Here is a 13,269-nt window from a genome sequence, read left to right as displayed (position 1 = left end):
TCTCTTCCCCCACACGCACCACAGACAGATCATTGTCCCTTATCTCATGTTCCTCCAATCCATAAGCCAAATGCTGCATACCAAAACCACTTCGTCCAGCTTACGTGCTCCAGTCGTATAAGTTCTTCCTCCATTTTTCTACTAAGTGCTGCAGCTACGCAGTACTCCCAAGTAGCCCAAAGCGATCATTCTTAGAGCTTCGCTACCTTGAAGCTGTACCTTTTGGGGATTTGCCTTTTATCAGTGACGTTTCTGCTGATCAGCAGAAGGAAAAGGAACAGCCTGGCCTAGAACCCAACAAACAACTGAATTCGGTGAAGGGATTGAAATGACTTCGTTTTGAAATAGGTTTTCTGGCTACAATAGTGATGGCTAACCTTTTCGTCACCGCGTGCTGAAAGCATGTGCACACACACCCATAATACAATGCATGTGCACCCTCAGTACTCCCCCTCCTTTTGCATGCACCCCCACGTGAGACACCACGCATGCATGTGTGCCCCAGTGTACACTCCTTCCTTGTACATGCAACCCCCACACATGCATCCTGCCCCCCCATGTGTGCAACTCTTGCATGCCCCCTGCCCCCTGTACATGTGCGGCAGCAGGAGGCGCACATGCATGCTTGCTGGAGCTGAGCTGGGGTGACGGCTCTCATGCCCGCAGAGAGAGCCATAGGTTTGCCATCACGGGGCTACAAGATACCATGGTAATGGCTTAGACTCAGGAAGTAAGATAGGGATTCTGCCCTTATCTCCTGAATGCAAAGCAAAAGAAGATTGTGACCCATTGTCCACTCGTTTTCAAGTGTATCTTCTCAATCACTAGTGCAACCATTTGTCTCATCTTTGATACTTTAGAGAAGCAAAATCAGGAAAATAAACATGCTGTGATGGTGATAGAGATGTATGAGAGTACGTTCCAACAGAAATTATTTTCAAGGGCTGTATCAATGCTGGAAACAATATGAAAGCCTTCATTTGGACACACAGTTTCTGGTCAGTCAGGAAAAATGAGACATCGTGGGAAAGATTTCTAAGCCAGGACTCTTCTCCTATTACGTTCTGTGGGTCGAATGACTTCACCCCCTTGATGGATCACACCATGCAATTTGACTAGTAGCTTTTGCCCAAGAATGGCCCCAAACCGAGCTCTTCCCAGATGGTGGAAAGGTTATTCTCTGAATCTGTATTTTATGGCTTAATCTTGAGTCACTGGTCAAATTGCTTTTCAAATTAGGCTGCAAATTACTCATCAGCGTGGATTACTCATGCTGAGGTCATGACTTATGTCTGCAGCTGAATCTCTAGGATGCCGTGAAGCCATTCTCTGATCAGCCAGAAGCAGAATGCAAAGTCACTCTTGTCTTCCCATCCTATCTTCTTACATGCTCAGCTACCTTCAGTGTGTGTGTGTGTGTGTGTGTGTGTGTACGTAAGTTCCTGCTGAATTTATTGGGTCTAGTTGCTTATACATACTTTGGATTATACCTGAGAATCAATTCCAAGTCCCTCTGAGCCTTAAGCTAGAAAGTTTCATCCATACTACAGATGTGCATAAAATTATAAATGATATCATGAAAAATTGGATAGGAAGGAATGTTTCAATTTCTTTCACGAGAAAAAGTGTAGAACATAGGAAAGAAGTATTGAGATATGCAGAAACCAACCTAGGCAAAACGGACTGAAACATTTTTTTTCTAAGTTTAGAACAAGCGATAGCATTCAGAAGTGGCTCAGGCAGCTGTCTCCCTCATTCAGGGAACTATAAGAAGTCAGAAGAGGCACAGCACAATCAGACTTGCAAGATTCTGTGATTTTATAGCTAATCTCAATAAAAATGATATTAGCCATTTGAGAAAGTTGATTTCCTGGTCTGTTCTACATAATGCAGCTGACAGAATCATAGACTGGGAAAGAGGTTTTTAGGCCATAGAGTCTAATGCCCTTGCTTTGAAGCAGAACTCATTGAAGTAGGTGGGGTTACTGTTGGAAGAAAACAATCATGCACACAGATACGAGAAAGCACTGATTCCTGAAAGCATATTTTCCTTGGATTCAAATCCAGTAGTGTTTTTTCCATTATTTCCTCCTCTGTGTGTGATGAACTGGTTTCTTGTTTCTTACTCTTCATTATGCCTGTTACCTATTTACATTTTCATGTTCCTATACCAGCTACTAATAATACCTAACCAATACCAATTCCAGCTCTCAATTCTTTTTGGAATGTCAAATTGGAAAATCCTTGAGAAATGTATGTTTTGCCTCAGTTTCAGCCCATCTACCGATGGAGAACTCACCAATTCTCTTGTGCAATTTGTTCCAATAAGGCTTTTACAAGAGAATCAGAGTTTTTTTAAAGCATTTCTTTGCCAAACAGGCCAGTAAACATTTTTGTAGGATAGACTTCATTATTTTGCAGGCTTATTTGCAAACATAGAATGAATCATGAATAAACAGATTCACTAGATAAAAATAAGATCTCCCCATACACACTTATTATTTCTCTTTAGGAAACTATTTCGGTAGTTAGCCATGCAGAATAAGCCAGGCTGGGGAAAAGACACTGCAAGGACTATTGGAACTCTATTTTATGGGGGTTGTGTATAATAACAGAACTGTGGAAGACAGTTTCTCCTGAATTGATCAAAGTACTAAAGCCATTTCCAGTGGTGAGATAAAGTTCTGCAAGTTTTACAATAGAATATAATAGAACAGACTAGAATAGAATTTTTTATTGGCCAAGTGTGATTGGATACACAAGGAATTTGTCTTTGGTGCATGTGCTCTCAGTGTACATAAAAAGACAAGATATATTCGTCAAGAATCATAAGGTACAACACTTAATGATAGTCATAGGGTACAAATAAGCAATCAGGAAACATTCAATATAAATTGTAAGGATACAAGCAGCAAAGTTACAGTCCTGCAGTCATAAGTGGGAGGAGATGGGTGATAGGAACGATGAGAAGACTAATAGTAATAGTAATGCAGCCTTACTGAAAGGTTTGACAGTAGTGAGGGAATTAGCAGAATGATGGCGTTCAGCAAAAAACTGTCCTTGTGTCTAATTGTCTTGGTGTGCCGTGCCCTACAGCGTCGTTTTGAGGGTAGGAGTTGAAACAATTTCTGTCCAGGATGCGAGGGGTCCGTAAATATTTTCATGGCCCTCTTTTTGACTCGTGCAGTGTAAAGATCCTCAACATAAGGCAAGGTTGTTAGCAATTGTGGTTTTTTTTCCGGCAATTCTAATTATATGATTATAAAATTATAATTTGGCCCTCCCCATCATGTGGAGGGGTTGTCTATGGGCTGGCTGGCAATTACAGACTCATTTCACCAGGAGGTAGATTCACAGGAGAGAGGGGGAACATTCCAGAGGAGTAAAAGGCAACTCAGCATAGAGATTTGTAAGAGAAAGAAATGAAGATAGCCTTTCCCTCTCTTATAGTTCACAGAGTATATTGTAGATACAGATAACAGAGTGTTCAGTTTAGCAAGATGTTGTCTGTAGGTGTGAAATAATAAATAACTCAGCTTGGAAGAATCACCATATGTTATTCCTAGGTTTGGCTCCAACAGGAAGGGTAACAAGTATGATTGTACACAGATTGAATGAGGAGTATACTCCATAACTTTAAGAAGGGTTTTAATAAGTGAAACAGGAATATAATCCTTAAAATAAGCTCTTTTGTTACTTGCATTCACTTCTCCACATAGATACCACTATTCACTAAACACTTCTGGCAATGATGAACAAACTTCTGAAAGCTTTCACACAAAAAACTCCACTCTGTCTCTTGAGTCAGGGGTTGGTAGTCCTTTCCACCTCTTCAACAAATGCCTCATCCAACAGAGGCCCACAAAGATATTGCTTCAATTTAGCAAAAATGTGGAGGTTGCCTGATGTCAACTCTGGGTTATAGGACAGATAAGGTAAAACGATAAGATCCAATTTCACAACTGCTTCGTTGGCAGCTCATGAGGTACAATCCGAAGCATTGTATTGCCGCAAAAAAAGAGATCCTTTTTGTGTGCCTGAACTGTGCAATTTTCAAAGCTTTGGATTCTATCAAAATCGGTCAGCTCAAGGATCATTTGGAAACATTCCTTTCCGTTCAACCATGTACATTACAGATAGTCGACAGCGATTGTCATTTTGGTTGATACTGTTAACTCCTTTCATTTCCTCTCATTTCAGGCAGCATAATTATGTATGGTGCACTTCTGCTTTTTGAGTCTGAATTTGTCCACATTGTGGCAATTTCCTTCACATCCTTGATACTCACTGAACTGCTGATGGTGGCACTGACCATCCAGACGTGGCATTGGCTCATGATAGTGGCAGAATTACTCAGTCTGTCGTGCTACATTGCCTCACTGGTCTTCTTACATGAATTTATCGGTAACTATCTTTTGTGTTGTCTTTCTTCAAACTTTCTCAATTATTTGCAAAATGGAAAGAACTCCAATATTCTACTAAATAATGAAGCTGGAAATTGATGATCATTTATCTGTTACATTTTTATTGAAATTATAAAGTATAGGCAGGTAAAGGTAAAGGTTTCCCTTGCACATATGTGCTAGTCATTCCCAACTCTAGAGGGCAGTGCTCATCTCCGTTTCAAAGCCAAAGAGCCAGCGCTGTCCAAAGACATCTCCGTGGTCATGTGGCCGGTATGATTAAACACCGAAGGTACACGGAACGCTGTTACCTTCCCATCAAAGGTGGTTCCTATTTTTCTACTTGCATTTTTTAGAACTGTTATGTTGGCAGAAGCTGGGACAAATAACAGGAGCTCACTCCATTACGTAGCGCTACGGATTCAAACCGCCGAATTGCTGGCCTGTCTGATCAACAAGCTCAGCCTCTTAGCCACCGAGCCACTGCGTCCCTAAGGCACTTAGGTATGAGTTATTTTGCAAGGTACACAAACTGAAATGGTTTTTGATCAAGCTTTATATAAATATCAGGAAAGATTATCTCTCATGAATTCAAGATTAACAGTAAGAAGCAGATCTTGGTTTCAAACCACCGTGTGTCTAGGCTGCTTGCTTAGGGACTAGAAATTGGAGGGGGGGGGTTATAAAAGCTGGATTGAGAAGCCTTCTAGAAAATAAAAGCTTCACAGCTGTATTGAAATTACAGAGTTGGAAAATCACTCAACTATCCCCCACAGTTTCCCTAATTGATACTCTTTTTGGCAAGTAATATGTGTTTATTAGGAGCTTATTTTCCATCTGTTGTTAGTCGGGTCATGTAGTGAAAATGGAACAAATCAGATAATTGAAGGGTTTGATAATAGAGAAAAACATTTAGAAAATTACAGCTCCTTTGCAAAGCAGTCTTGAACTTAGAGCGAGACAATATGGCGTCCTTGATTGACAGTTGGAATGGTCCCAAATCTGAAACTGTCAATGCCGAATTTTAAGTTAAATTTCCCAAAATTTCTATTTTTATCCTCCACATCTGTGCAGCTTGATAAGCAGGCTTATTAAAAAATATTCCGCAGCCTAAAACATTCCACTGGATGCCAACTTTCATGTGCAAGTTTGTACTTCAAAGTATAACTCTTTTATTTTAAAGTCAGAGATTTATTTTACAGTTATAATTTAAAATCAGTCTCACCTGTTCTACCTTTTAAAATGTCCAGAAATTGTTTACCAAGATAGTATTTTATGGACTAACCCTGTGCAAAAAGAAAAAAAAAGATTTGGGAAATGGTTAAGTCATCTTTCAATCATCACACCTTCCCCTAGAATTGCCACTTGGGGAGGAAGGAAAAGGGGAATGGGGAGGGGAGAAAGAGCAGTGACTCAGCAGTTAAAGATGCTGAGCTTCTCAATTGGAGAGCTGACAGCCCAGGTTCGAGACCCGAGTGCCATGTGATGGGGTGAGTTCCCGTTACCATCTCCTGCCCACCTAGCAGTTTGAAAGCAGGCAAATGTGAGTAGGTAAATAGGTACCACTTTAGTGGGAATGTGTTCCGTTGTGCCTTGGTGTATATTGACCACATGACCATGGAAAAGTCTTCAGACAATGCTGATTCCCTCAGCTAAGAAACAGAGATGAGCACAGGCCCCTAGAGTTGGACATGACTGGACGGTAGAAACCTTTACCTTTTAATGTAAAAAAAAAAAAAAACCCACCCACTGCCCCTGAAAGTTTGCTGGCAGATTTCTAATAACATTGATACAGGGCTATCAGAACAGTGCTATAAAAATCCAGGAAGCTGCTACAATGCAACAAAGAGAAAATGCTTTGCTTTGCTTTGCTTTGCTTTGCTTATTTTGCTTACTTTACTTATTTTACTTTTACTTTAACTTAAACTTTACATTTAATTTAACTTTACTTTATCCTTTACTTTACTTTTTCTGTTCTTTTCTTTTCGCCATCTAATCATAATCTGGATTTTTGTAGCTCAGAACTGGTAGCCTTCATTGAGGATTAATACGAGGCCTGTTGGAAATATGTGAACTGCTATGCTTAATTTTTTTCCCCTCTGCACTCAGCAGGCAGGGAGTAGGAAAACAAATCGGCCCCAAAGGTAAAATTAAAACTCATTGCTATGAGATTGCCACGAACCAGCAGGAGTTTTGCTAAGCAACAAACTGGGGTATCATTAACAGTTTCCTGTTAACATTTCTGATTCTGAGTTCATAATTCTATTATAGTTGCTACTGAAATAGAGGAACTGCAATTGGATTCTTAATCTGTATTTTTATTGAAAACGAACAAAATTAGCCGTGAAAACATGTCCTTTTATTTACAGTCAGTGACAGAGAAATGTCTTTTTTCTTGCAGATGTTTACTTCATAGCAACTTTATCGTTCTTATGGAAGGTGACTGTGATCACCTTAGTCAGCTGTCTTCCTCTCTATGTCCTAAAGTACCTGAGACGAAGGTTTTCTCCCCCAAGTTATTCAAAACTCACCTCGTAGGGGCGAGGACTCGCTTTTCTTCTTTGCACAGTGCTTACAGACTCAATAAATGTGTATTCATCATCGAACGATGTCCGACAGTTGGATAAACAATCTGCAGTGGCTGGGGAACATTGCTGGAAGACTGAATAATTCAGTTAAAACAAAACAAAAAAACCCTCACAGTCAAACGAAGCAGAGAAAACTTATATCCGCGATTCAGTTTTGTCACTTTATATTTATCAAACTGAAAACAAATGCATGTAACTGGGAAGGAAAAAAAAAAGTCTGCCTGGGATGGGTCTACTTACCTGGAAAGTGCTGAGTCAGCTGTTGAGATGACAAATGTTTTCAAATGTCTTTTCCTTTTTCTGGGGGGGGGGTCGACTTATTTAATTTCCTGATTTTTATTGCTACTTATCTTTTGAGTTCAGGTCCTCATTGTGAACATTTTCTGTGCCTTGGGAAACGCTTTCAACTGAGCAACGCAACAGTGTAGTTTAACAGGCCACTATAACATACCTCATGCCGGGCTGACCTCTTTGATGTGGTCCAATGCAAATCACAATTTCTGATTTTTGGCTATGATTTTCTTGAATTTTCTGCAAAAAAAAGGAATTCAGAGATGAGTCTTTCCAGCTAAAACATCTTGCGGTGGTTTTCTAAAGGAAATGTGTCTTTTTTCCTAAAGAGAAAATTATTGAACAGTTTTTTGCGGGCGGAGAAGAAAATTGTAACCCCATATCCTGGTTCTGCAAGGACAAACTGCCCATTTATTAACACGAAGGTAAGAGTGGATGATCATTTCCGGGAAAAGGAGAACAGTTAGAAGCTTAGGTTTCACCCTACAAGTTACCAACTATGTTCCCCTCTGCAACCTCCAGCTCTCTTTTCTGAGGTTTTCTGCAAAACAGCTAAAAACAAGCTTGGCTGCCAGAACCAAAGAGAATAAAGGGAATGAGATAACTGACAGGTAAGAAAAAGGATCAGAAGTTAGGGATAGGCAAGGCCTATCCTTGGGAGTTATTGAAGAAACGTTTGTGCAAACCGCAACTCTGAAGCTACTTCACAAAAGCAACAGACCTTTAGTCACGTTGTCATTTTGGAAAACACTGTACACTACAAGGATGCAGTATCGTTTTCTGGCCAATGAAAACTCCTAGATATGGACTGATGCACAAAACTTGAGGGAGGTGTTACCTGTATGGCTTGATCTGTTCTGTCTAGGCATAAATCCCCCTATCCCTGCCTTTTGGGATATTTATTAAGAATAAATTCTTAATGCTAATTCTCCCATGCACATTCCCCAATTCACATGACATTATTTTCTCCCAGAATGCAGGTTTTATTAGACTTTTCCCCAGGCATTTTGTGATGGTTATAAATGTGCAGTTGTGTCCTCACTCTGGAGAAGAAAAAGTGATAAAAACACTCCCACCAACATTGACATGGCAAGCGAATAAAAATGAGAGCAAACTCTACTCCTTACTAGCACTGATGATGTTACCTAGTTTGGATAATGAAACGTCTGCAAGAAAACAATCTAGCTCAGGGAGCACCAAGGACCCCTCATCTTTCTTTCCATTTTCTTCACTTTCCTGTAACAAAGGGAAAAAATCATGCTGTAGAGCACATGGCACTAAGACTTGAACATTGAAGCATTCAGAGTTTAGATTTAAGGTGGAAAGAAATGTGATCTAGAATATTACATTCAGCTAAAATGTTGTACTCGGTTGAGTTGAGCAAAACTTTTGCACTCTAGTGCTTCCTATTAGACAGAGTATTTCTAGTGGGGTACAGTCAGGTAAAATAGAATGGAAAAGATACTATCATGATCTGGACTCTATATTCAGGTTAATGTGCCCCAAGATAAGATTTGCCTTTGTAGCAGCTGCATCACACAGTTGTCTCATGTTTAATTTCTGATCAATAAGGGCATACACATTCACTGCTGTCTAGCCAGGTCTTCCCCATCCTGTATACGCACCTTTCACTTAATTTTTCCAAATGCAGAATTTAAATCTGTGTTAAATCCATCCTCTTCACATCAGTTCATTGCTTAAAACCTGATTAGATATTTTGAAGCTTATTTCGTTCCTGAAGAGTACTAGCTGATAAAAATATTGAACAGCACAGGGCGTTGTGATAGCACACCATTTGAAACTTTCCTTCAAGCTGAAATGAGCCCGTATTGAGCATGGTCATTGACCCAATTTTGAGTCCAATAGCAATATTTTGTGCCGGATGGCAGGCACAAAATAGAAATTAAGAATTTCTGCTTTCTCATCATCAACAACAGTTTCTCACTTTCTTGCGGTACTCTGCTCTTTTTCACTTCTGAATCTTCAGTGTATTCCCAGATAGAGTTGAAATTCTGGGTACACTTGGGAGTAACTCTTTTTAAACTTGTGTGTAAAAATACTGTATGCATTAGAGTGGGCTGTGAAGGACACTTTATATGACTGAAGGATCCAAGAGTAGAATGCTATTATCCTAATGCTGTATAATGAAAGAGACTGCAAACGGATGGTTAATTGATTGATACAAGTGAGATAGCTTCTCTTTCTTTTATTTTTTCACCTACTAGAGATGGGTATAGACATGGATATATTTGGGGAAAGGGTACAAAACTTGCGTTTCTTTTACCTTCTGTAACCACTTCCTTACAGTAACGTTTATTTTTTATATGTATAAGACTTTGGTACTTGTGTACAACAATTTCCTATAATTAAGCTATCTTTCATTTCGGTAGGAAATCTAATCAGCTTGGAATAGCTAGAGTTGAAATTTGGCATCTCTGGAGAAAACAGAATTGGGGAAAGTTGGTGTAATGAATGATGGTGTTAATTCTGAGTTATAACAGCGATTATCCATTGGATGGTTAGATAGCCCCACTGCACAAAGGACCTCCAAGAATAGAAATTAAGATAACAAGGAAGCAAGACTTCTACTATAACTGTTTAAACACTTGGACATTTTGATAACTTCATACATTCTATAATGGTGTTGATTTCACATTGGGAATAAAGATTATGTGGCTGTTATGTTGATCCAGAACAATTGGGGATAAACCTATGATGGAATGCATCATGTTGAGTTAACTGTTCTCCCTTCAGACATGATTGAATTATAGTTTTCAGTAGTCCCAGATGCCATGGCCATTCTATAGGTTGCCCTAGTGGTGCAGTGGTTAGAATGCCGTATTGCAGGCTAACTCTGCCCACAGTCCGGAGTTCAATCCTGATGGGGTCAAGGTTGACTCAGCCTTCCATCCTCTGAGGACCCAGATTGTTGGGGGCAATATGCTCTTCTGTAAACCGCTTGAGACTGTTGTAAAGCATTATGGAGTGGCATATAAATCTAAAAGCTATTGCTATTGCCAATCATAATCATTTGTTCATGACTTGAGGATCCATAGCTTCCCCCTCTGGATTATATCAGCCCTCAGCTTTCAGATCATGTTTTTTTCAGGCTGGGCCTGGTTAGAAGACTATTGGATGATATGAAGACAGAAGCATTCTCTGGGCACTCAAGGTATGGAAGGCTTTTTGTTTGTAGGTCATTCTTTCATTTGGGCCTTTGTGGGGACTGCTTTTTTCCACTTGCTTTGTCCTTGTGACAAATGATGCCATGATCTCCAGTGCCAAATGTCCTTTGGACTCAGATACATAAATGTGGTGGCTCAGTGGCTAAGACGCTGAGCTTGTCGATCAGAAAGTTTGGCAGTTTGAGTCCCTAGCCCCGCATAATGGAGTGAGCTCCCATTACTTGTCCCAGCTTCTGCCAACCTAGCAGTTCAAAAGCATGTGAAAATGCAAGTAGAAAAACAGGGACCACCTTTGGTGGGAAGGTAACAGAGTTCCGTGCGCCTTCGGCATTTAGTCATGCTGGTCACATTACCACGGAGATGTCTTTGGACAGCACTGGCTCTTCAGCTTTGAAACAGACATGAGTACCGCCCCCTAGAGTCAGGAACGACTAGCACATACAGTATGTGCAAGGGGAACCTTTACCTTCCCTTTTTTATATAACCTCTGCCTGAGAGCCACACAGTGCTTTATGCAATGTGTCAAGGGCTGTGCTCCCAAATATGAAAATAAAATCCATTTAAACACTTCCCTACTCCAAAAAGTAAATAAAATACCAAAAATCCTGGGTTGGGCTCTGCGTCCACAGATGGGAATGCCACATACAGTCTCCCAGTCAATTTTTATACTTCTGCTTTGCAATGTGCATATCATGCATGAGTAATACAATAAGGAAATATCCTGGAGGTAGATGCTTACACAGGTGGTCCTCCTTTAGTGACCATTCGCAGTTACAACAATGATGAAAAAGTAACTTTACAAGCAATCCTCACATTTAAGATTTTCACAGGTCTGTAAAGCATAAGGAAAGATCTTATACTGAAGTAATTATGATCTTATATGCACAGTAGCAGTTACACTTAGTAACTGCTTCACTTAACAACTGAGTTCCCATGTGTAGTTACTAAATGAGGACCACCTATATATTAGATACTAAAGCAAATAATGACTTACTAATGTAAATCCAAGGGGAGAAAATTGTCTGCCCAATAATTCCATTTCTGGGGCAGATTAGGAAGGGTATTAAATAAGCCTCCAAAGACTATATCAGATCAGAATACAGCAAGAGTAACACATCCGGCATAGCCTAATTAGGTACAGAAAACTAAGACTGAGGATTAGAGTTTGATTAAAACTCATGCCTCAGCATTTAAAATGGAACAGTCCAAGGAGGATTGTGCTTCATTTTCCTTGGAACATTTAAACTTGTGTTTGAGAGTATTCCAAAACTTTCTGTTAATTGTGATCAGGTTGGTTGCCATCACCTAATTAAATATGTATTTCTAAGCTTTTCAAATGTAGAGCAGAAAACCCTTCCCCTCTTTCCTGTGTTGGAGGTATGAATCCCCATGTCAAATTATTTGTGATGCTAATGTTTTGTACTTGTCCTCTTGTCAATTGAGATGTGCATATTCTTGATCAAAGAGAAATATACATGCAAATTGAGTAATTGTCATGTGCAGTTCCATGTTGCAGATGTGTAAGAACTTTTAAAAAGGGAATGGTTGAAAACAAGTTAACAATAAATTTTATGGAACTTCATACCTATCTGGCAGTGTGAATTTGATATTGTCTTGGTCAAATGTTGAAACTTCTTTACCTCTGTCTCTGTTGCTGCATTCAGAAGTGAACATGAATTTAGTACAGCCATCATACTAGTGGATCATAAGAAGAATGTCCTCCTAAAAGATTTACAATCAGTATTAGATAAGTTACACATGTAGAATGGATAAAATAACAATAGGCAGGTAATAGTAAGGCTGGAAGAGGCTCAAAGCTTTAATCAGGCAGAAACAAGTGTAGTTAGGTGAAATTCACTTAGGGAAATGTGTCCTAAGAGAAGAGTTGAATGAAGCTAGGAAATTGGAAAATGATCCAATTCTTCCACTCTGTAGTCCTCTAGGCACAGCCATGTTTAATCGGGAATTTTCAACCTATTTTAAAATTTGTATGAAATCATTTTTAAATTTATTCCATATAGTTGCTTTAGAAAAGCATTTTAAAAGAATGTAAAAATATCAACCTGTATAGTAGGGGGGAAATCCCATTCAATTATATCCCATTCTCAAGACTGCCTGATCAAATTCATGCAGTTTTCTTGGTAAGGTTTTTCAGAAGGGGTTTGCCATTGTTTCCTTCCTAGGGTTGAGAGAAAGTGGCTGGCTTTGTGCCTAAAGTGGGACTAGAGCTCACAATCTCCTGGTTTCTATCCCATTGCCTTAACCACTACAGCAAACTGGCTCTCACTAGAAAACTACTGGTAACTCAGGTGTAGCTAATCAAGCCAATGACTGAATTTGAAAAAAAAACTAAGCAAGATCAGATCTAGTTAATACCTGGATGAGGGACAACCAGGAATTACCAGGGATGTAAATAAGACTGGGATATAACTTGTTCCCAGCAAAACAACATGAAATCATCAGTTTGATGTGAAAAAGACTTGACTTTAAAATGGCAAAGGAACAACTGATATTTTCTTCATCATTTTTGACTAGCACCATCATCATGTACAATTATTTAACTCCTTTTGCATCGTTTTAAATACCAGAGCCTAAGTATTTGGCCCCAAACCAAAGTGCTTGTCATCATTTTATGACGATAAAATGAAGCCTTCGAAATAGGTTGATAAATAATATGTTAAAATGGCAATAGAGGTCAAGGAAAGCGAGCAACATGTGTCAAGTCCGTTTCTTGGGGGAAAAGGAAGCCTAATACTAAATGTTAAATCATAGAAAAGAGAGAATCTGCAGAACTGAACTAGA

The 13,269-nt window shown here is 39.4% G+C and overlaps 1 protein-coding gene across 2 annotated transcripts in view; it reads left to right on the top strand.

The window, feature by feature from the left end:
* Window positions 1-12,047, top strand: part of ATP9A (ATPase phospholipid transporting 9A (putative)) — a 102,532-nt gene extending 90,485 nt beyond the window's left edge. For both annotated transcript variants that reach the window (XM_081946371.1, XM_081946370.1), the window contains exons 27-28: window positions 4,201-4,404; window positions 6,805-12,047. In XM_081946371.1, the coding sequence (XP_081802497.1) occupies window positions 4,201-4,404; window positions 6,805-6,941 (341 nt within the window). In that variant the 3' untranslated portion in view covers window positions 6,942-12,047. The remainder of the gene's footprint in view (window positions 1-4,200; window positions 4,405-6,804) is intronic.
* Window positions 12,048-13,269: the final 1,222 nt, after the last annotated feature.

This window comes from Natrix helvetica, assembly GCF_964273705.1.
Source record: "Natrix helvetica genome assembly, chromosome: 3".
Taxonomy (NCBI): domain Eukaryota; kingdom Metazoa; phylum Chordata; class Lepidosauria; order Squamata; family Natricidae; genus Natrix; species Natrix helvetica.
Note: the sequence above shows the minus strand (reverse complement) of the source record. Positions and strands in the feature narration are given on the sequence as shown.